The 23,712-nt window shown below is 43.4% G+C and overlaps 2 protein-coding genes across 13 annotated transcripts in view; both read left to right on the forward strand.

The window, feature by feature from the left end:
• The window catches only part of LOC106571828 (T-complex protein 1 subunit alpha-like), a 65,526-nt gene extending 60,927 nt beyond the window's left edge, over positions 1–4,599 (forward strand). The window contains exon 5 of the mRNA XM_045696079.1: positions 4,409–4,599. Within this exon, the coding sequence (XP_045552035.1) occupies positions 4,409–4,599 (191 nt within the window). The remainder of the gene's footprint in view (positions 1–4,408) is intronic.
• Positions 4,600–10,964: 6,365 nt separating this feature from the next.
• Positions 10,965–23,712, forward strand: part of LOC106571792 (serine/threonine-protein kinase WNK2) — a 139,965-nt gene continuing 127,217 nt past the window's right edge. For all 12 annotated transcript variants that reach the window (XM_014145239.2, XM_014145245.2, XM_014145246.2 and 9 more), the window contains exons 1-2: positions 10,965–11,258; positions 12,072–12,865. In XM_014145239.2, the coding sequence (XP_014000714.1) occupies positions 12,236–12,865 (630 nt within the window). In that variant the 5' untranslated portion in view covers positions 10,965–11,258; positions 12,072–12,235. The remainder of the gene's footprint in view (positions 11,259–12,071; positions 12,866–23,712) is intronic.

Below are 23,712 nucleotides of genomic sequence, written 5' to 3' on the forward strand. Positions count from 1 at the left end.
GTCACGCGCATAAGCCAGTGTCTCTTGATCGGCCACTTGAGAAAGGCGATAATGTGTTTCAGCCTGGGGCTGGAATGACGACATTCTGTTTTTTCCCGGGCTCTGAGCGCCTATGGACGACGTGGGAAGTGTCACGTTAGAGCAGAGATCCTTAGTAAATGATAGAGATGGAAAAGAAGTTCAACAAATGGTCAGACAGGCCACTTCCTGTAAAGGAATCTCTCAGGTTTTGACCTGCCATTTGAGTTCTGTTATACTCACAGACACCATTCAAACAGTTTTAGAAAATGTAGGGTGTTTTCTATCCATATGTAATAAGTATATGCATATTCTAGTTACTGGGTAGGAGTGGTAACCAGATTAAATCGGGTATGTTTTTTATCCAGCCGTGTCAATGCTGCCCCCTAGCCCTAACAGGTTAATGTTGTAAATTACTATTGTAGCTGGAAATGGCTGATTTTTAACCTCTCTGGGCTAGTCAACAGCCAGTGGAATCCCGTGGTGCGATATTCAAATATCTTAGAAATGCTATTACTTCAATTTCTCAAACATATGACTATTTTACACCATTTTAAAGACAAGACTCTCGTTAATGGAATATCAACATAGATGTACAGAGGCCCATTATAAGCAACCATCACTCCTGTCTTCCAATGGCACGTAGTGTTAGCTAATCCAAGTTGATCATTTTGAAAGGCTAATTGAGCATTACAAAACGCCACTCACTGTTTTCGTTGTTAATCTTGGCTAGCTTAAATGTTCCAGGCGGTAGCTAGCTAGCACTCACTAAAGTGGCTGCTAGCATCGTCATGAAAAGGGGCATGTGGGAAGACCTACAATATTACGTTTTTCTAAGTACTGAGAACGCTAGGGAGCAGGCAATGTTGTAAAGTAATCTTCAGAGATGTTGTACTTTTCTTAAATGTAGTTTTGTAATTGACTAAAACAAACAGACAAGAAAAAAGTTTTTTTTGCTGTGAGTCATATGGGGCAACCTAGGTCACCACAGGTTGTTTTCCCCACAAGTGGGCAGAGTTGCAACGCTCTATCGAATACCAACTGGGTCCATGGCTGCCTGGTATTGTGATGCAATGATTTCCATGGCTATGTAGAATGTTCATTCAAATGATATTACCTCTCTAGGCTAGGCGGGACGAATTCGTCCCACCTACGTAACAGCCACTGCTATCCTGTGGCGCGATTTTCAAAACCTTAAAAATCCTATTACTTCAATTTCTCAAACATATGACTATTTTACAGCCATTTAAAGACAAGACTCTCGTTAATCTAACCACACTGTCCGATTTCAAAAAGGCTTTACAACGAAAGCAAAACATTAGATTATGTCAGCAGAGTACCAAGCCAGAAATAATCAGACACCCATTTTTCAAGCCAGCATATAATGTCACCAAAACCCAGAAGACAGCTAAATGCAGCACTCACCTTTGATGATCTTCATCAGATGACAACCCTAGGACATTATGTTATACAATACATGCATGTTTTGTTCAATCAAGTTCATATTTATATCAAAAACCAGCTTTTTACATTAGCATGTGACGTTCAGAACTAGCATACCCCCGCAAACTTCCGGGGAATTCGCTAACATTTTACTAAATTACTCACGATAAACGTTCACAAAAAGCATAACAATTATTTTAAGAATTATAGATACAGACCTCCTCTATGCACTCGATATGTCCGATTTTAAAATAGCTTTTTGGTGAAAGCACATTTTGCAATATTCTAAGTACATAGCCCAGGCATCACGGGCTCGCTTATTTAGACACCCGGCAAGTTTAGCACTCACCATAATCATATTTACTATTATAAAAGTTTCATTACCTTTTGTTGTCTTCGTCAGAATACACACCCAGGACTGCTACTTCAATAACAAATGTTGGTTTGGTCCAAAATAATCCATCGTTATATCCGAATAGCGGCGTTTTTGTTCGTATGCGTTCCAGACACTATCCGAAATAGTAAAGAAGTGTCACGCGCATGGCGCAATTCATGACAATAAAATTCTAAGTATTCCATTACCGTACTTGCAAGCATGTCAACCGCTGTTTAAAATCAATTTTTACGACATTTTTCTCGTAGAAAAGCGATAATATTCCGACAGGGAATCTCCTTTTCGGCAAACAGAGGAAAAAAATCCCAAAGGCGGGGGCGGTCGGGGTCACGCGCATAATCCAGTGTCCCTTGATCGGCCACTTGAGAAAGGCGATAATGTGTTTCAGCCTGGGGCTGGAATGACGACATTCTGTTTTTTCCCGGGCTCTGAGAGCCTATGGAAGACGTGGGAAGTGTCACGTTAGAGCAGAGATCCTTAGTAAATGATAGAGATGGAAAAGAAGTTCAACAAATGGTCAGACAGGCCACTTCCTGTAAAGGAATCTCTCAGGTTTTGACCTGCCATTTGAGTTCTGTTATACTCACAGACACCATTCAAACAGTTTTAGAAAATGTAGGGTGTTTTCTATCCATATGTAATAAGTATATGCATATTCTAGTTACTGGGTAGGAGTGGTAACCAGATTAAATCGGGTATGTTTTTTATCCAGCCGTGTCAATGCTGCCCCCTAGCCCTAACAGGTTGATATTAACTGATGTGGCTCACGAAATGGAATGTGTTTTTTGAAATGTCAGTTGAATTGAATTAACAAATCACAGTACATATTGACAGGTATACTTCCTGCTTCGCGTCTTTGGGTAGCCTATTGGTTAGAGCTTTGGGCCAGTAACTGAAAGGTTGCTGGATCGAATCCCCGACCTGACAAGGTGAACATCTGTCATTCTGCCCCTGAGCAAGGCAGTTAACCCACTGTTCCCCGGGAGGCGAAGACGTGGATGTCGATTAAGGCAGCCCCACGCACAACTCTGATTCAGAGAGGTTGGGATGAATACGGAAGACACATTTCAGTTGAATGCATTCAGTTGTACAACTGTCTAGGTATCCCCCTTTCCCTTAGGCCATCATTGACTTGAATGGGGACACCTGCTCTATTTATTCTATTTCTATGGCAGCACATGCAGTCAGGAGCCGAGGAGAAACACAGGTGTCAAAAGTTTGGACACAGCTACTAATGGTGTGTCCAAAACACAACACGTACACACACGTTCAAAAGTTTGGGGTCACTTAGAAATGTCCTTGTTTTTGAAAGAAAAGCACATCTGTCAATTAAAATATAAAATTGATCAGAAATACAATGTAGACATTGTTAATGTAGTAAATTACTATTGTAGCTGGAAATGGCTGATATTCAATGGAATATCTACATAGGCATACAGAGGCCCATTATCAGCAACCATCACTCCTGTGTTCCAATGGTACTTTGTGTTAGCTAATCCAAGTTTATCATTTTAAAAGGCTAAATGATCATTAGAAAACCTTTTTGCAATTATGTTAGCACAGCTGATAACTGTTGTCCTGATTAAAAAAGAAATAAAACTGGCCTTTTTTAGACTAGTTGAGTATCTGGAGCATCAGCATTTGTGGGTTCGATTACAGGCTCAAAATGGCGAGAAACATATAACTTTCTTCTGAAACTTGTCAGTCTATTCTTGTTCTGAGAAATGAAGGCTATTCCATGTGAAAAATTGCCAAGAAACTGAAGATCTCATACAATGCTGTGTACTACTCCCTTCACAGAACAGCGTAAACTGGCTCTAACCAGAATAGAAAGAGGAGTGGGAGGCCCCGGTGCACAACTGAGCAAGAGGACAAGTACATTAGAGTGTCTAGTTTGAGAAACAGACGCCTCACAAGTTCTCAACTGGCAGCTCATTAAATAGTACCCGCAAAACACCAGTCTCAACGTCAACAGTGAAGAGACGACTCCGGGATACTGTCATTCTAGGCAGAGTTCCTCTGTCCGGTGTTTGTGTTCTTTTGCCCATCTTAATATTTTATTTTTATTGGCCAGTCTGAGACATGGCTTTTCCTTTGCAACTCTGCCTAGAAGGCCAGCTTCCCGGAGTCACCTCTTCACTGTTGATGTTGAGCCCCTCTCCATTCACATGGACATTAGAGCACTGTACGGGCACTCTATAGGCCGGGTCACCCACAATACCACCCCCCATCAACCTACATGTGTCAGGGAACTGCAGCGACTGGTCTGCTGATGTCATCATGGGCTGGAGCCCGTTCTGCCACGCCCATTGCCTGAAGTCAGCACAGCCTGCCCCGGGACGTCTTCCTGGGGACTCTGAAGTTGCCCCGGATCTCTTTGCTATTCCCGCGGAGGACCAGGACCTCCGGGAGGGGTTCAGTAAGGCCCAGGCCACTTCGCTTCTGCTGCACCGACCATATGACTGCAGGATGACCTTCTCCCAGGCACCACTCCTCCCTGGGGATGACTGTACTCTCTGTCGGGTCCGGAGACCAAGGCTATGAACTCCCTAGCTGCAGGGTTCATCCGTCCTTCTGCCTCCACCGCCGGCGCATGGTTCTTCTTTGTGGAGAAGAAGGACGAAACCCTGCACCCGTGCATTGACTACCAGGGTCTCAACAACATCACGGTGAAGAACCGCTACCCCCTACCCTTCATCTCCTCTGCCTTCGAGACGCTCCAGCGTCTCCAACGCTTCCTGTAGAACCAGCTTTTTGTAAAAGCAGAGAAGAACGAAATCCATCGCTCCACCATCCCCTTTCTGGGTTCCATCATCGCTGCAGGGAGTGTACAGATGGATCCCGGAAAGATGAGAGCGGTGGTGGATTGGCCCGAGCCTACATCCAGGAAGCAGTTGCAACTTTTCCTGGGATTTGCCAACTTTTATCGTCGCTTTATCCAGGGTTACAGCACCCTGGCTTCCTCCCTGTCTACACTAATCTCTCCCAAGGTTCCGTTCACGTGGTCCCCAGCTGTTGACCAGGTGTTCCGGGATCTCAAACACCGTTTCACCACAGCTCCCATCTTAGTTCATCCTTGTTCAACTTCTCCCTCTCATACCGGCCGGGATCCAAGAATGTTAAGCCGGATGCGCTGTCACCCCGCTATAGCCCCACGGCTTCAAACCCAGAATCCGAGACCATCCTTCCCACCTCATGCCCGGCGACGGCACTCAGCTGGGGAATAGGGAAGGAGGTTTGTGAGGTGCAGCGATCCAAGCCAAACCCCGGGTTGGGCCCAGATAACCGGATGTTTGTTCCTGTCTGCTTCTCAGTCCTGGAGTGAGCCTACTGCTCCAGGCTTATCTGCCACCCAGGCTCCCGGCGGACTCTGGCCTTTGTGCGACAACGCTTTTGGTGGCCTCCCATGCTTCCTGACGTCTACGCATTTGTCGCCGCATGCATGATCTGTGTACAGAACAAGACTCCTCAGCAAGCTCCGGCTGGTCTTCTTCAACCTCTGCCTGTCCCTTACCGTCCCTGGTCTCACATATCCCTGGACTTTGTCACGGGTCTCCCCCCATCTGATGGCAACACCGCCATCCTGACCGTAGTGGATCGGTTTTCCAAAGCCGCCCACTTCATTCCTCTATCCAAGCTACCCTCTGCCAAAGAGACGGCCCAGCTCATGGTGCAGCATGTCTTCCGGATCCATGGACTGCCTGTGGACATGGTCTCCAACTGGGGTCCTCAGTTCTCGTCCCGGTTCTGGAAGGCGTTCTGCACACTCATTAGGTCATTGGCCAGCTTGTCCTCCGGGTTCCACCACTGGTCCAACGACAAGTCGAAGTGAGCCAACCAAGACCTATAGACGACTCTGCGCTGCCTGGTCTCCGCCAACCCCATCCCCTGGAGCCAGCAACTAGAGTGGGTCGAATATGCCCGCAACACCTTTCCTTGCTCTGTCACAGGTCTATCACCCTTTGAGTGTTCCCTGGGGTTCCAGCCCCCGCTCTTCCCTGAGCAGGAGAAAGAGGTCGGCATACCTTTGGCCCAGATGTTTGTCCGCCACTGTCGTCGTACCTGGAAGAGATCCCGGTCGGCCCTTCTCAAGACCACCTCCGGGTATCGACAACAAGCGGCTCGCCACCGGACCCCGGTTCCCCGGTATCATCTCTGGCTGAAGGTATGGCTGCCCACCCGGGATCTGCCCCTCCAGGTGGAACCCCGCAAACTCTCCCCCCGGTTTATCGGCCCTTTCCCCATCTCCAAGGTCATTAGCCCCTCTGCTGTTCGTCTTCTGTTGCCTGTACCCTCCGTATACATCCCATTTTCATGTTTACAGAATTAAACCCATGTCTCACAGCCCTTTGTCTCCTATTTCCAGAACCACCCCTCTCCCCCGGCCAACCGGCGTACACGGTGAGGTGTCTCCTGAAGGTTCGACCTTGGGGCAGGGGGTTCCAGTACCTGGTTGACTGGGAGGGTTATGGCCTGGAAGAGAGGTGCTGGGTCCCTGGTCTCATCACAGATTTCCAATGCCGTCACCCCAGTCAACCAGGAATGCGCCCCCGGGGGAGGGGGGGGGGGGGGGGTGGTACTGTCACAACCTGATCTGTTTCACCTGTCTTTGTGTTTGTCATCCACCCCCCTCCAGGTGTCGCTCAATCTTCCCCGTTTATCCCCAGTGTATTTATACCTGTGTTCTCGGTTTGTCTGTTGCCAGTTCGTTTTGTTTCGTGAAACCTACAAGTGTTTCCCCCCTCTGTTCTAGTTCCTGTTTTCTAGTTTCTCCCGGTTTTGACCATTCTGCCTACCCTGACCCTGAACCTGCCTGCCGTTCTGTACCTTGCCACACCCACTGGATTATTGATCCCTATCTGCTCTGACCCAGAGACTGCCTGCCGTTCTGGACCTTTTGCACCCTATCTGGATTACTGACCTCTGCCTGCCCTTGACCTGTCGTTTTGCCTGCCCATATACTAGTAATACACTTTTGTTACTTCGACACTGTCTGCATCTGGGTCTTACCTGAAATATGATATCAACAAACTGTCAAGGGCACTAGAACAGTATGCAGCACCCGGCCTCACTCTACTAGAATCTGAAGTCAAATGTCTACTGTTTTCTGATGATCTGGTGCTTCTGTCCCCAACCAAAGAGAGCCTACATCTTCTGCACAGATTCTGTCAGACCTGGGCCCTGACAGTAAATCTCAGTAAGACAAAAATAATGGTGTTCCAAAAAAGGTCCAGTTTCCAGGACCTCGAATACAAATTCCATCTAGAAACCGTTGGCCTACAGCACACAAAAAACTATATATACCTCGGTCTAAACGTCAGCGCCACAGGTAACTTCCACAAAGCTGTGAACGATCTGAGAGACAATTCGACACATCAATTAGCATCTGGCTAAAAATACTTCAATTAGCTATAGAACCCATTGCCCTTTATGGTTGTGAGGTCTGGGGTCCGCTCACCAACCAAGAATTCACAAAATGGGACAAACACCAAATTGAGACACAGCATGCAGAATTCTGCAAAAAATCCTCTGTGTAGAGCTTAAAACAATAAATAATGGATGCAGAGCAGAATTAGGCCGATACCAGCTAATTGTCAAAATACAGAAAATAGTCGTTAAATTCTACAACCACCTAAAAGGAAGCGATTCCCAAACCTTCCTTAACAAAGCCAGCATCTACAGAGAAATGAACCTGGAGAAGAGTCCCCTAAGCAAGCTGGTCCTGGGGCTCTGTTAACAAACACAAACAGACCCCACAGAGCCCCAGGACAGCAACACAATTAGACCCAAGCAAATCATGAGAAAACAAAAATTACTTGACACATTGGAAAGAATCAACAAAAAAACCGAGCTAACTGGAATGCTATTTGGCCCTAAACAGAGAGTACACAGTGGCAGAATACCTGACCACTGTGACTAAGCCAAACTTAAAGAAAGCTTTGACTACGTACAGACTCAGTGAGCATAGCCTTGCTATAGATAAAGGTTAAAAAAAATAACAAAATATTGAGAAAGGCAAAGTACACGTAGGCTCTCAAGAGGTGGAAACTGATAGGGGTGTAAAGTACTTAAGTAAAAATACTTTAAAGTTCGACTTAAGTAGTGTTTTGGGGTATCTGTACTTTACTTTACTTTACTCTTTATATTTTTGACTGTTTTTACTTTTACTTCTCTACATTCCTAAAAAAAAGGTACATTTTACTCCATACATTTTCCCTGACACCCAAAAGTACTTACATGTTGAATGTTTAACAGGACAGGAAAAGTGTCCAATTCACACATGTGCTTCGTTTGTAAATTATTTCTGAGTGCCTCTGGCTATCCATAAATTTAAAAAACAAGAAAATGGTGCTGTGTGGTTTGCTTAATATAAGGAATTTGAAATTATTTATACTTTTACTTTTGATACCTAAGTATATTTTAACAATTACCTTTACTTTTGATACTTAAGTAAATTTAAAACCAAATACTTTTAGACTTTTACTCAAGTAGTATTTTACTGGGTGACTTTCACTTTTCCTTGTGTCATTTTATATTAAGGTATCTTTACTTTTACTCAAGTATTACAATTGGGTACTTTTTCCAACACTGGAAACTGAGATGCACTTCCTGCCAAATGTAGGACCATATTAGACGTGCTACCTTGTCCCGGACCTGCTGTTTTTCGAATCTCTCTCTCTACCGCACCTGCTGTCTCAACTGACATTTACTCCTGAGGTGCTGACCTGTTGCACCCTCTACAACCACTGTGAATATTATTATTTGACCCTGCTGGTCATCTATGAACGTTTCAACATCTTGGCCATGTACTGTTAGAATCTCCACCCGGCACAGCCAGAAGAGGACTGGCAACCCCTCAGAGCCTGGTTCCTCTCTAGGTTTCTTCCTAGGTTCCTGCCTTCTAGGGAGTTTTTCCTAGCCACCGTGCTTCTACATCTGCATTGCTTGCTGTTTGGGGTTTTAGGCTGGGTTTCTGTATAGAACTTTGTGATGATGTAAAAAGGGCTTTATAAATACATTTGATTGATATTTGCCTCAGATTACACAGACCCACAAAGAATTTGAAAACAAACCCAAATTTGATAAACTCCCATATCTAGTGGGTGAAATACCACAGTGTGCCGTCAGAGCAGCAACATTTGTGACCTGTTGCCACAAGAAAAAGGCAACCAGTGAAGAGCAAACACCATTGTAAATACAACCCAAATGTACATTTATTTATTTTCCCTTTTGTACTTTAACTATTTGCACATAATATGACATTTGAAATGTCTTTATTCTTTTGGAACTTTTGTGAGTGGAATGTTTACTGTTATTTTTGATTGTTTATTTCACTTTTGTTTTATCTACTTCACTTGCTTTAAATTGCCCTTAAATTGAAATTGAATTGAGAGAGACCTAGTCATGGGAAATAAACTTAGCAAAAAAAGAAACTGCCTCTCACTGTCAACTGTGTTAATTTTCAGCAAACTTAACATGTGTAAATGTTTGTATGAACATAACAACATTCAACAACTGAAACATAAACTGAACAAGTTCCCCAGACATGTGACTAACAGAAATGGATTAATTTGGTCCCCGAACAAAGGGGGTCAAAAATAAAAGTAACAGTCAGTATCTGGTGTGGCCACCAGCTGCATTACGTACTGCAGTACATCTCCTCCTCATGGACTGCACCAGATTTGCCAGTTCTTGCTGTCAGATGTTACCCCACTCTTCCACCAAGGCACTTGCAAGTTCCTGGACATTTCTGGGGGGAATGGCCCTAGCTCTCACCAACCAATCCAACAGGTCCCAGATGTGCTCAATGGGATTGAGATCCGGGCTCTTTGCTGGCCATGGCAGAACACTGACATTCCTGTCTTGCATGAAATCGCGCATAGAATGAGCAGTATGGCTGGTGGCATTGTCGTGCTGAAGGGTCATGTCAGGATAAGTCTGCAGGAAGGGTACCACATGGGGGAGGAGGATGTCTTTCCTGTAACGCACAGTGTTGAGATTGCCTGCAATGACAACAAGCTCAGTCCGTTGATGCTGTGACACACCGCCCCAGACCATAACGGACCCTCCACCTCCAAATCGATCCCACTTTAGAGTACAGGCCTCGGTGTAACGCTCATTCCTTTGACGATAAACGCAAATCCGACCATCACACCTGGTGAGACAAAACCGCGACTCGTCAGTGAAGAGCACTTTTTGCCAGTCCTGTCTGGTAAAGCGACGGTGGGTTTGTGCCCATAGGCAACGTTGTCGCCGGTGATGTCTGGTGAGAACCTGCCTTTACAACAGGCCTACAAGCCCTCAGTCCAGCCTCTCTCAGCCTATTGCAGACAGCTGAGCACTGGAGGGATTGTGCGTTCCTGGTGTAACTCAGGCAGTTGTTGTTGCCATCCTGTACCTGTCCCGCAGGTGTGATGTTCGGATGGACCGATCCTGTGCAGGTGTTGTTACACGTGGTCTGCCACTACGAGGACGATCAGCTGTCCGTCCTGTCTCCCTGTAGCGCTGTCTTAGGCGTCTCATAGTAAACATAGCAATTTATTGCCCTGGCCACATCTGCAATCCTCATGCCTCCTTGCAGCATGCCTAAGGCACATTCACGCAGATGAGCAGGCACCCTGGGCATCGTTCTTTTGGTGTTTTTCAGAGTCAGTAGAAAGGCCTCTTTAGTGTCCTAAGTTTTCATAACAGTGACCTTAGTTGCCTACCGTCTATAAGCTGTTAGTGTCTTAAGGACCGTTTCACAGTTGCATATTCATTAATTGTTTATGGTTCATTGAACAAGCATGGGAAAGTGTTTAAACCCTTTACAATGAAGATCTGTGAAGTTATTTGGATTTTTACGAATTATCTTTGAAAGACAGGGTCCTGAAAAAGGGACGTTTCTTTTTTTGCTGAGTTTAGTTAATTTAGCTGTCTTCAATCAAATGTATAGCCCTGTCATGCACCTCAATAAATTGAAAGAAGTAGGCTAGTATAGGGTTTTGAACAACTGCCATAGCCTATATCCCTATTTCGTGTATCCTTTCGGGACTATATTATTTCAAGCATATGGGCTGGGTCAACACGTCTCCCCTCCTCTGTTGTCACGTAGCAGGAGGTCCAGTCGTTACTAGGGGCGTGGAATCAATGTGTAAAAAGGGGACCTCGCAGTTGGATACATTGTGGGATGCAAAACGTTGGCAATTTAATGCTGAGAATATTCACCTGGACATTCAATCAACATTACAACACTACGTTGAAGATTCATCGCCTCTGAAAGCCGTATGAGACACTCGCGCCGGTAACCTGCAGAAAGCTCAGCAGCAGGGGAAGCTCCCACCACATCGGATGAGACAGCCTGCATAGCCGCTAGTCATTTGGCGGCAACAGGGCTATATAAGACGTAGGCGAGGGATGCAAGGTTGGTGATATTCCGTCCGAAATGGCAACAGTTTTCTCGTTTATGATTTATTAGCTACAGCTCGGACCCATCGAGCGAAAATAAGCAAATATGTATAGACCGATAAAAATAAAATAAAAACTGCACTAATTTTGCTGTCTCGTTGTTGTTTGTCGGACTGAGCTAGCGTCATCAGTCGGCTAGTAGGCGTCAGCCAGCTTCCAGTCATTTCTAGATGGGATACCGCTTTTGTCAAATATATTTTTGTTTCATTTTAGATAACCCTTGCCTAACTTTAATCTAATTAGCCTAACCTGCTGCGTAGTGCGTAAGTTCTCCTAAACCTGCTACGAGCATGTAACGTTACAAGTCAACTTTGACAAGCTGTATCCTAGACAAATCCCAGCTTCTACGCCTGCTCGAAATGTACATAAGCAGCTACAGACAAGCTACCATGAATATTTTTGAATTATTGGAGTGGGAGCTAGTTATTAGCTTTTTTTATGGGTAGTTGGATAAAGTTGTCACTTCATTAACTCCCTCGCTGACGCGAATCTCGACATTAAATTGATGTGCACCTGCTAAATCAGTACTATAGCTAAATGTATACGTTCATTAGCTAAATAGCTAGCAAATTACCTACACCTATTCAGCTATTTTTTTTTTAGTGTTAACCATTTGTTTTTAATTTCTCAACTTTGCTTGCTGATGACAGGAAGCAGAAACCAAGCTGGTTTAGCTAGTTAACATACCAAATGTGTTGCGAAATGCAAGGCCATGTCAATGATTTCATCCACTCCTTTTAAAATATTTTAACTCTTTGCTTTCGTTTAGATTGGATGTGCAGACTGACATCGTTCCTTTGATACCCCCATGCTGGAGAATTGCGTAACTGAGCGGGTGCTGCAGGTCTTCCATCCCCACTCCACCTTAGTGTCCGGAACAACCATATGGCATTCATCATCTAGAAACGTCAGTGATTCAAAAGTGAAATTGCCATGGAATCGGGTACCGAGCACGATGGCTTTAAATATCCATCTGTTCCCAATTCACAATGTGATCTCAACATAAATATTTATGAGACCATCAGTGACGGAAATGTCAATAATATGGGCACTTCGACAGTCGTGAGAAGTGGGAGCGACCCAAGTTCGTATCCTCCATCGAATTATCAGCTGATCGTACGTCAAAGATTCATCAGGAGAAGTTTGTGGTTCTCGGACTCGGATGAACAGGCCTTTGAGGTGCCAGAATGTGACAACAGCAGTAAAATCCTCAACATAAACCTGCGCACGATAGTTGACAGGACACGGGGAGCTTGGTCAGGGCCACAGGAGGGCTCCAGCACAGAGAGTCAAGGGGGGCAGAAAGACAGCGCAACAGAGAGTGCCAGCGCTAAGGAGAAAGCAGGGGATACATTGAACGTTGCATCCACCGACGGCAGTAAAAATGCTATCAGAACTGCCAGCGACGAGAACGAGGAAGAGGCCGAAATGAAAGCTGTTTCCACATCCCCTGGGGGACGGTTTCTCAAGTTTGATATTGAGCTCGGGAGAGGGTCCTTCAAGACTGTCTATAAAGGTCTGGATACCGACACATGGGTAGAAGTTGCCTGGTGTGAACTTCAGGTAAGATGCAGCACCTTTTTTGACCAGAAAGTATCCAGCAGTTTGTTGTGGATAAGAAGGCTTATTCGACCTGCTCAATCTTTTTTATGGTGATGTAAAGTTTAATTTAGACAACTGTAAAATGGGGAAACAATTATGCATGTTCCTATCAAGACTTAAGTCTGATTTTCCCTGAAGGCCTATTATGAATTATTAATGACTATCATAAAATATTAATAGGAATTAGGAATATTAAGTATCAACATGCCTCAAGGCTTTGTCTTCTGACCTTTTACAAATCCCAGCTATCTCTTGGTATGTGTGTGGGTCCTCCTGGACTGGTCGGTTTCAATGAATGATTTCCATTAGAGGGCTGATGCATGATGGCGCTCACAGGAAGTCCTCTCTCTTATGCAGTCAGCAAGCGTTCACACTTCATGACAGCATAATGGTGATGTCTATGGGGAGCTGTCAATCAGCTAGACTATAGGGAATCCATTAAATTATAAATGGGTTTCCATGCAAATTTAAATGGTTTAGAGGACTATAGCATTGACACGCTACCAATAATACAATGCATTTGGAGAGTATTCAAAACCCTTGACTTTTTCCTAATTCCCCCCCCTCCATAAAATAAGAAATATCACATTTATGTACAGTACCAGTTGAAAGTTTGGACACACCTACTCATTCCAGGGTTTTTCATAGTGAAGGCATCAACACTATGCAATAACACATATGGAATCATGTAGTAAACAAAAAAGTATTAAACAAATCAAAATACATTTGAGATTCTTCAAAGTAGCAACCCTTTGCCTTGATGACAGCTTTGTTGATGTACCTTTGGCAGCAATTACAGCCTCGTGTCTTCTCCTGGGTATGACTCTACAATCTTGGCACACCTGTATTTTGGGAGTTTCTCCAATTGTTCTCTGCAGATCCTCTCAAGCTCTGTCAGGTTGGATGGGGAGTGTCGCTGCACAGCTATTTTCAGGTCTCTCCAGAGATGTTCATGTCCGGGCTCTGGCTCCACTCAAGGACATTCAGAGACTTGTCCCGAAGCCACTCCTGTGTTGTCTTGGCTGTGTGCTTAGGGTCGTTGTCCTGTTGGAATGTGAACCTTCACCCCAGTCTGAGGTCCTGAGAGCTCTGGAGCAGGTTTTCATCAGGGATCTCTCTGTACTTTTCTCCGTTCATCTTTCCCTCGATACTGACTAGTCTCCCAGTCCCTGGTGCTGAAAAAATATCTCCACAGCATGATGCTGCCACCACCATGCTTTGCTGTAGGGATGCTGCCAGGTTTCCTCGGGCCAAATAGTTAATTATTGGTTTCATCAGACCAGAGAATCTTGTTTCTCATGGTCTGAGAGTCCTTTAGGGGCCTTTTGGCAAACTCCAAGTGGACTGTTGTGCCTTTTACTGAGGAGTGGCTTCCATCTGGCCATTACCATAAAGGCCTGATTGGTGCAGTGCTGCAGAGAGGGTTGTCCTGGAAAGTTCTCCCATCTTCACAGAGGAACTCTGTCAGAGTGACCATCAGATTCTTGGTAACCTCCCTGACCAAGGCCCTTCTCCCTCAATTGCTCAATTTGGCCAGGCAACCAGCTCTAGGAAGAGTCTTGGTGGATCCAAACTTCTTCCATTTAAGAATGATGGAGGTCACTGTGTTCTTGGGGACCTTCAATGCTGCAGAAATGAAATAGACAGGTGTGTGTGTGTCTTTCCAAATCATGTCCAATCAATTGAATTTACCACAGGTGGACTCCAATCAAGTTGTAGAAGCATGATCAATGGAAACAGGATACACCTAAGCTCAATTTCATGTCTCATATCAAAGGGTCTGAATACTTATGTAAATAAGCTATTGCTGTTTTAGTTTTAATAAATTTGCAAAAAGGTCTAAACCTGTTTTCGCTTTGTCATTATGGGGTATTGTGTGTAGATTGAGGAGAACCAATTTATTTCATCCATTTTAGAATAAGGCTGTAATGTAACAATGTGGAAAAGGTCAAGGGGTCTGAATACTTTCTGAATGCACTGTAGGTCAGCAATTTTGAGTTACCACACTTAGTCCCATTTTGTTTCCGTAAGAACCTACCTGTTGTAAGTGTTAACAGCCACTGGAAAATCACAATTTTGGACCACGCATGGGGTATTAAGTAATTATTTCCAAAGTCTGCAGCGCAGGATTATCATTCCCTCTCGCTCCCTGGAAGTTTAGGCTTAAAGGAACGACAGCTAGTAAGCATGACTGGGCTCCTCATGGACCTAGTGTCATTAGTGCAGACACAAACAAACGAACCCATATGACAATACATAGGTAATCAAGCACACAGGCACATTATGTGATGACAATGTCATACAACATTAACAAATAATAATTCCCTGACCTTTTCACAATATTGGGCTATAGCAGTGAAACAGTGTAGTTTAGGGCAGGGTGTCTGTTTTGACCCAGTAGTAAGACAGTGGGTCGTGAGAAGTAAATGCCCCCACTGTGCAACAGGAGGGCTGCTGACAGGAAGCAGCTGATGCATGCTGGTAGTGGTGTGGTGGCCCTGTGGCCTCGATAAAGCTCTGTCAGCTCAGGGTGCTGCGGCTGCCTGTTAGGTCACTGTGTGTGTGTGCGAGAGGATGAAATGATGTTGCTTGCTTACCTCATGAGTGGTAGGTAGCCTAGCGGTTAGAGCGTTGGGCCAGTAACCGAAAGGTCACTGGTTGGAATACCTGAGCCAACAAGGTTAAAAATCTGTCTGTGCCCTTGAGCAAGGCACTTAACCCTCATTTGCTCCTGGGTTGCTACACTACAATTGCAGGCTGACCCTATAAAACAACACATTTCACTGCACATTTCACTGCACCTATCTGTGACCATAACAAAAAAAAATGTTTTCATGAAAAGTTATCCTGGCAGTGAGTCTCAGGAGTGGCGGTGTATGTCTCCCTCCTATTCAGAGACAATATATTCAACTGCTTGGAGCTGAGAGACAGATTAATCTTTTCACAGTGATGAGGATGTCATGTACGTGATAATGGAATAGAGGAAATCCAATCTCTCCTCCAGCAAGCAGAGTATGACCCATAATTGGACACAGGATGAGGAGAGGACTTGGAATTGAATCATTCATTCTATTGCCTACTTCCCCCATAGACACATGCAAACACTCCCTCTAGTGGACAGTTGTTTGCTTCAATAACAATCAATCACCATTCAACAGGTCATTTTCCAATGACCATTTTCGCCCCCCATTGCTCTCTATGAAGGCCTATTGGGCTGTAGATTTTAACAGTATAAAGAAAGAGTGAAAATGTATGCACTCACTACTGTAAGTCGCCCTGGATATGAGCTTCTGCTAAATGACAAATGTCAAACGGATTGTTCCTTTCAATTGGCATGGTTAAGAAATTCTACCTTGATCAATGGTTTTCACAAGTGCTGATGCTGCCTGGTTCTTCTCTAGCCCCATCGATTGAGTCACATGTTGGTGCTTTTAGTAATTGATTAGAAATGGTAAAATGTTTGTTGTATACCACTATCGGGTTGGTCAATAAGTAAGTGGTCAGGTGTAACTCCCTGTGGTTTTGCTAACTGTTCAGGTAGTAGAGTGGACTGGCTCCTTATATTCAACTGTGAATTTGACAAAATAGGAGCCTGTCTGTTCGTGCTTCAGTCACCGTACTTTGGACGTTGTTGTTCCTCTGGCTAACACTGGCTTTGCGCATCGTTATGTCCATGATGGCAGAATCATAATGTCTGGAATTCATATGATTAGCTATGAGATTTGACATGCATCCTATCCATAGTTTGCACCTCCGTCACTCAGTCGCGTCATGCCATTGTTATGAACCTTCTCAATCTGCCCTCTGCCGGCAAAGCCATAGTGGTGATAGCCTCTGTCCAGAATGACTGGGTTTAACTACTATTTAGTCTAAATTACACCATAGTGCCTGGAAATACAATGACATTGCTAAAGTAGTAAGATATTTATTAGGAAACCACTGCCAGCATTATGTGGTCATATTTACTTTAGACAGATGACAATGTTGTCATTAGCGAGCAAAGTATGTCAAAAATAGCTAGCAATGCTAACGTTAGCTAGTTAAAATCCAGTGGCCTCCCCTCAATCTTAGCTAGCTAGCTAACGTTATACTGCATCTAAAGTCAATCTGGAAACATCAAAATTATGACAAGGTTTTCCTACTAATTATTTGCTTCCTTTTGAATGTCATATTATTTCCAAGAAACTGTAATGCACTTTTGATGCGATCTTCATCAGCGCTCATTGACGATGCATTGAGTAGAATGCTCAGTCGGGCATCATTCCAAAACGAACGTTCAAAACATTATTGTGACGAAACGTGCAACCCATGAATAGGACTTCATTTAGGTGTGTGTAACTTAATTACATCTAGGGCTGTGACGGTCATGGAATTTTGGATGACGGTAATTGGCCAGCCAAATGACCACGGTCTCCGTTTTATATTAGGGCTGGGCGACATATCAATAATTAGAGGTAATTACTTCCCTCAATAACGATATAAAAACATTTAGATACATTTCCTATAATGTCGATATAGAATAATTAGGTACAGCAGTCCATTTCACCTCTGACGCAGCAGGAACGTGTGGAGAAGTGACAATATGCACCTGGAGAGGTATACGCCCACTAAAAATCACTTAGCACCTCGTGATGGAGTAGCCACTATTAACCACGAAAAATTTGTAATGTAGGCAAAAACAGTGGCAGTGATAGCCATGGAGAAGGAGCAGCTTCCAAAGAATAAATTATTGATAAGGGGTTCAACTGTTTGTTATTTGGAAATGGTTTGGCTTTTTGAAGTCCAACAAAGAGCAGAGCAATGTTCAGTGCAAATTGTGCTGTAGACCGGTGGATACCAAGTCTGGTAATACGACAAACCTTTTTCACCATCTGTTGCAAAATCACACTTTGGAACATGCAGGAAGTTTGAGTTTGCGCCACGGTATTGATAAACATCCCTCAAGCACCAGCCAATCTAGGGATGTTCGCCGGAAGCAGTCAATACTGACGGCGTTTATTCCCTACGAGCAAACATCAAAAAGACAGACATTACAAATGCTATTATGCATTGAATTTTTAAGGACATGCTACCAATTAGCACAGTCGAAAAGGAAGGTTTCAAGAGGCTTATCAATTTAATTGACCCCAGGTACGTGCTCCCTGGCCACAAACATTTCTCACACCGCACTGCCTAAACTATATTTGACGTATTTTGCTACTACTACCGATCTGTGGTCTAGTCGCACATCAGAGCCTTATATTAGCCTCACTATCCACTATATTGACAGAGTGGAATCTTCAAAATAAATGCCTTCAAACATCATACTTTCCTGATGACCGCACGGGTGACGCTACAGTATAGCAGAGGGGCTCATTGACGCTCTCGCCTCCTGGGGACTCAGTCAAGACAGACAGGTCTGCATTACAACGGATAGTGGTGCGAACGTGGTGAAGGCTGCTCAAATCAACAAATAGATCTGACTGCAATGTCTGCACTTGGCCATTGGTAAGTTACCTTGTCAATTATGTATATTGAAGTGATTAGTTAGATGAACCTAAATTTGCATATTTGTTTTTCATCAACTCATTAAGTTAAATATTACATTTTGTACATAACTAAATGGATTGTGATTAACATTTTATTAAAATCTTTTGATTTCTCTTAGTGGGTAGAGACAAACGGGTAGATCGAGCAATTGGAGTGTGTAAGAAAGTGGTAGGTGCCTTTTCCTATTAATGGAAAAAGAGAGACCTGGCAGTTGCTCAAAAAGAACACAACCTACCACAGCACAAGTTGGTGACAGGGTTGCCTACCAGGTGGGGATCACGTCAAAAGATGGTGGAAAGAGTACTAGAGCAGGAGAAAGCCATTTCACAGGTCTTGTCCAGTGACAAGAAGACCCGGCACTTAGCTCCCACCCATACAGATATACAGTTGAAGTCGGAAATGTACATGCACCTTAGCCAAATACATTTAAACTCAGTTTTTCACAATTTCTGACATTTACTCTTAGTAAAAATTCTCTGTCTTAGGTTAGTATGATCTTTGTCCCCATGTGTAGTTGCAAATCGTAGTCTGGCTTTTTTATGGCGGTTTTGGAGCAGTGTCTTCTTCCTTGCTGAGCAGCCTTTCAGGTTATGTCGATATAAGACTCGTTTTACTGTGGATATAGATACTTTTGTACCTGTTTTTTCCAGCATCTTCACAAGGTCCTTTGCTGTTGTTCTGGGATTGAGTTGCACTTTTCGCACCAATATACAAAATGGGTCTCCTTCCTGAGCGGTATGACGGCTGCGTGGTCCCATGGTGTTTATACTTGCGTACTATTGTTTGTACAGATGAACATGGTACCTTAAGGCGTTTGGAAATTGCTCCCAAGGGTGAACCAGACATGTGGAGGTCTACAATTTTTTTCTGGGGTCTTGGCTGATTTCTTATGATTTTCCCATGAAGTCAAGCAAAGAGGCACAGAGTTTGAAGGTAGGCCTTGAAATACATCCACAGGTACACCTCCAATTGACTCAAATGATGTCAATTAGCCTATCAGAAGCTTGTAAAGCCATGACATCATTTTCTGGAATTTTCCAAGCTGTTTAAAGGCACAGTCAACTTAGTGTATGTAAACTTCTGACCCACTGGAATTGTGATACAGTGAAATAATCTATCTGTAAACTAGAGGTCGACCGATTAATCGGAATGGCCGATTAATTAGGGCCGATTTCAAGTTTTCATAACAATCGGAAATCGGTATTTTTGGATGCCAATTTGGCCAATTTTAATTATATATTAAAAAAAATTGCACCTTTTATTTAACTAGGCAAGTCGGTTAAGAACACATTCTTATTTTCAATGATGGCCTAGGAACGGTGGGTTAACTGCCTTGTTCAGGGGCAGAACGACAGATTTTTACCTTGTCAGCTCGGGGATTCAATCTTGCAACCTTACGGTTAACTAGTCCAACGCTCTAACCACCTGCTTTACATTGCACTCCACGAGGAGCCTGCCTGTTATGCGAATGCAGTAAGAAGCCAAGGTAAGTTGCTAGCTAGCATTAAACTTATCTTATGAAAAACAATCAATCAATCATAATCACTAGTTAACTACACATGGTTGATATTACTAGTTTATCTAGCCTGTCCTGCGTTGCATATAATTGCTTAGGTACACGTTGCTCCAACGTGTACCTAACCATAAACATCAATGCCTTTCTTAAAATCAATACACAAGTATATATTTTTAAACCTGCATATTTAGTTAATATTGCCTGCTAACATGAATTTCTTTGAACTAGGGAAAATGTGTCACTTCTCTTGCAACAGAGTCAGGGTATATGCAGCAGTTTGGGCCGCCTGGCTTGTTGCGAACTGTGAAGACTATTTCTTCCTAACAAAGACAGCCGACTTCGCCAAACGGGGGATAATTTAACAAAAGCGCATTTGCGAAAAAAGCACAATCGTTGCACGACTGTACCTAACCATAAACATCAATGCCTTTCTTAAAATCAATACACAGAAGTATATATTTTGAAACCTGCATATTTAGCTAAAAGAAATCCAGGTTAGCAGGCAATATTAACCAGGTGAAATTGTGTCACATCTCTTGCATTCATTGCACGCAGAGTCAGGGTATATGGAACAGTTTGGGCCGCCTGGCTCGTTGCGAACTAATTTGCCAGAATTTTACGTAATTATGATATAACATTGAAGGTTGTGCAATGTAACAGGAATATTTAGACTTAGGGATGCCACCCATTAGATAAAATACGGAACGGTTCCGTATTTCACTGAAAGGATAAACTTTTTGTTTTCGAGATGATAGTTTCCGGATTCGACCATATTAATTACATTTACATTTTAGTCATTTAGCAGAAACTCTTATCCAGAGCGACTTACAGTAGTGAATGCATATATTTCATAATTTTTTTCCCGTACTGGTCCCCCATAACCCTGGCGTTGCAAACACCATGCTCTACCAACTGAGCCACACGGGACTGTAATTAATGACCTAAGGCTCGTATTTCTGTGTGTTTATTATAATTAAGTCTATGATTTGATAGCGCAGTCTGACTGAGCGATGGTAGGCAGCAGCAGGCTCGTAAGCATTCATTCAAAAAGCACTTTCGTGCGTTTTGCCAGCAGCTCTTCGCTGTGCTTCAAGCATTGCGCTGTTTATGACTTCAAGCCTATCAACTCCCAAGATTAGGCTGGTGTAACCGATGTGAAATGGCTAGCTAGTTAGCAGAGTGCGCGCTAATAGTGTTTCAAACGTCACTCGCTCTGAGACTTGGAGTAGTTGTTCCCCTTGCTCTGCATGGGTAACGCTGCTTCGAGGGTGGCTGTTGTCGATGTGTTCCTGGTTCGAGCCCAGGTAGGAGCGAGGAGAGGGACGGAAGCTATACTGTTACACTGGCAATACTAAAGTGTCTATAAGAACATCCAATAGTCAAAGGTACAGTGGGGCAAAAAAGTATTTAGTCAGCCGCCAATTGTGCAAGTTCTCCCACTTAAAAATATGAGAGGCCTGTAATTTTCATCATAGGTACACTTCAACTATGACAGACAAATGAGAAAAAAAATCCAGAAAATCACATTGTCGGATTTTTAATGAATTTATTTGCAAATTATGGTGGAAAATAAGTATTTGGTCAATAACAAAAGTTTATCTCAATACTTTGTTATATACCCTTTGTTGGCAATGACACAGGTCAAATGTTTTCTGTAAGTCTTCACAAGGTTTTCACACACTGTTGCTGGTATTTTGGCCCATTCCTCCATGCAGATCTCTTCTAGAGCAGTGATGTTTTGGGGCTGTCGCTGAGCAACACAGACTTTCAACTCCCTCCAAAGATTTTCTATGGGGTTGAGATCTGGAGACTGGCTAGGCCACTCCAGGACCTCGTTGCCCGGGCGGTGTGTTTGGGATCATTGTCATGCTGAAAGACCCAGCCACGTTTCATCTTCAATGCCCTTGCTGATGGAAGGAGGTTTTCACTCAAAATCTCACGATACATGGCCCCATTCATTCTTTCCTTTACACGGATCAGTTGTCCTGGTCCCTTTGCAGAAAAACAGCCCCAAAGCATGATGTTTCCACCCCCATGCTTCACAGTAGGTATGGTGTTCTTTGGATGCAACTCAGCATTCTTTGTCCTCCAAACACGACGAGTTGAGTTTTTACCAAAAAGTAATATTTTGGTTTCATCTGAACATATGACATTCTCCCAATCCTCTTCTGGATCATCCAAATGCTCTCTAGCAAACTTTAGACGGGCCTGGACATGTACTGGCTTAAGCAGGGGGACAAGTCTGGCACTGTAGGATTTGAGTCCCTGGCGGCGTAGTGTGTTACTGATGGTAGGCTTTGTTACTTTGGTCCCAGCTCTCTGCAGGTCATTCACTAGGTCCCCCCGTGTGCTTCTGGGATTTTTGCTCACTGTTCTTGTGATCATTTTGACCCGACGGGTGAGATCTTGCGTGGAGCCCCAGATCGAGGGAGATTATCAGTGGTCTTGTATGTCTTCCATTTCCTAATAATTGCTCCCACAGTTGATTTCTTCAAACCAAGCTGCTTACCTATTGCAGATTCAGTCTTCCCAGCCTGGTGCAGGTCTACAATTTTGTTTCTGGTGTCCTTTGACAGCTCTTTGGTCTTGGCCATAGTGGAGTGTGACTGTTTGAGGTTGTGGACAGGTGTCTTTTATACTGATAACAAGTTCAAACAGGTGCCATTAATACAGGTAACGAGTGGAGGACAGAGGAGCCTCTTAAAGAAGTTGTTACAGGTCTGTGAGAGCTAGAAATCTTGCTTGTTTGTAGGTGACCAAATACTTATTTTCCACCATAATGCTCAGCGACAGCCCCAAAACATCACTGCTCTAGAGGAGATCTGCATGGAGGAATGGGCCAAAATACCAGCAACAGTGTGTGAAAACCTTGTGAAGACTTACAGAAAACATTTGACCTGTCTCATTGCCAACAAAGGGTATATAACAAAGTATTGAGATAAACTTTTGTTATTGACCAAATACTTATTTTTCACCATAATTTGCAAATAAATTCATTAAAAATCCTACAATGTGATTTTCTGGATTTTTTTTTCTTCTCATTTTGTCTGTCATAGTTGAAGTGTACCTATGATAAAAAATTACAGGCCTCTCTCATCTTTTTAAGTGGGAGAACTTGCACAATTGGTGGCTGACAATACTTTTTTGCCCCACTGTATATGAAATAGAAATCGTATAGAGAGAAATAGTACTATAATTCCTATAATAACTACAACCTAAAACTTCTTACCTGGGAATATTGAAGACTCATGTTAAAAGGAACCACCAGCTTTCATATGTTCCCATGTTCTGAGCAAGGCACTTAAACGTTAGCTTTCTTACATGGCACATATTGCACTTTTACTTTCTTCTCCAACACTTTGTTTTTGCATTATTTAAACCAAATTGAACATGTTTCATTATTTGAGGCTAAATTGATTTTATTGATGTATTATATTAAGTTAAAATAAGTGTTCATTCAGTATTGTTGTAATTGTCATTATTACAAATAAATAAAAATCGGTACCGGCTTTTTTGGGCCTCCAATAATCGGTACCGGCTTTTTTGGTCCTCCAATAATCGGTATCGGCGTTGAAAAATTATAATCGGTCGACCTCTACTGTAAACAATTGTTGAAAAAATTACTTGCATCATGCACAAAGTAGATGTCCTAACCGACTTGCCAAAACTATAGTTTGTTAACAAGCAATTTGTGGAGTGGTTGAAAAACGAGTTTTAGTGACTCCAACCTTAGTGTATGTAAACTTCCGACTTCAACTGTAGA

Source organism: Salmo salar, chromosome ssa15 (genome assembly GCF_905237065.1).
Source record: "Salmo salar chromosome ssa15, Ssal_v3.1, whole genome shotgun sequence".
Lineage (NCBI taxonomy): Eukaryota > Metazoa > Chordata > Actinopteri > Salmoniformes > Salmonidae > Salmo > Salmo salar.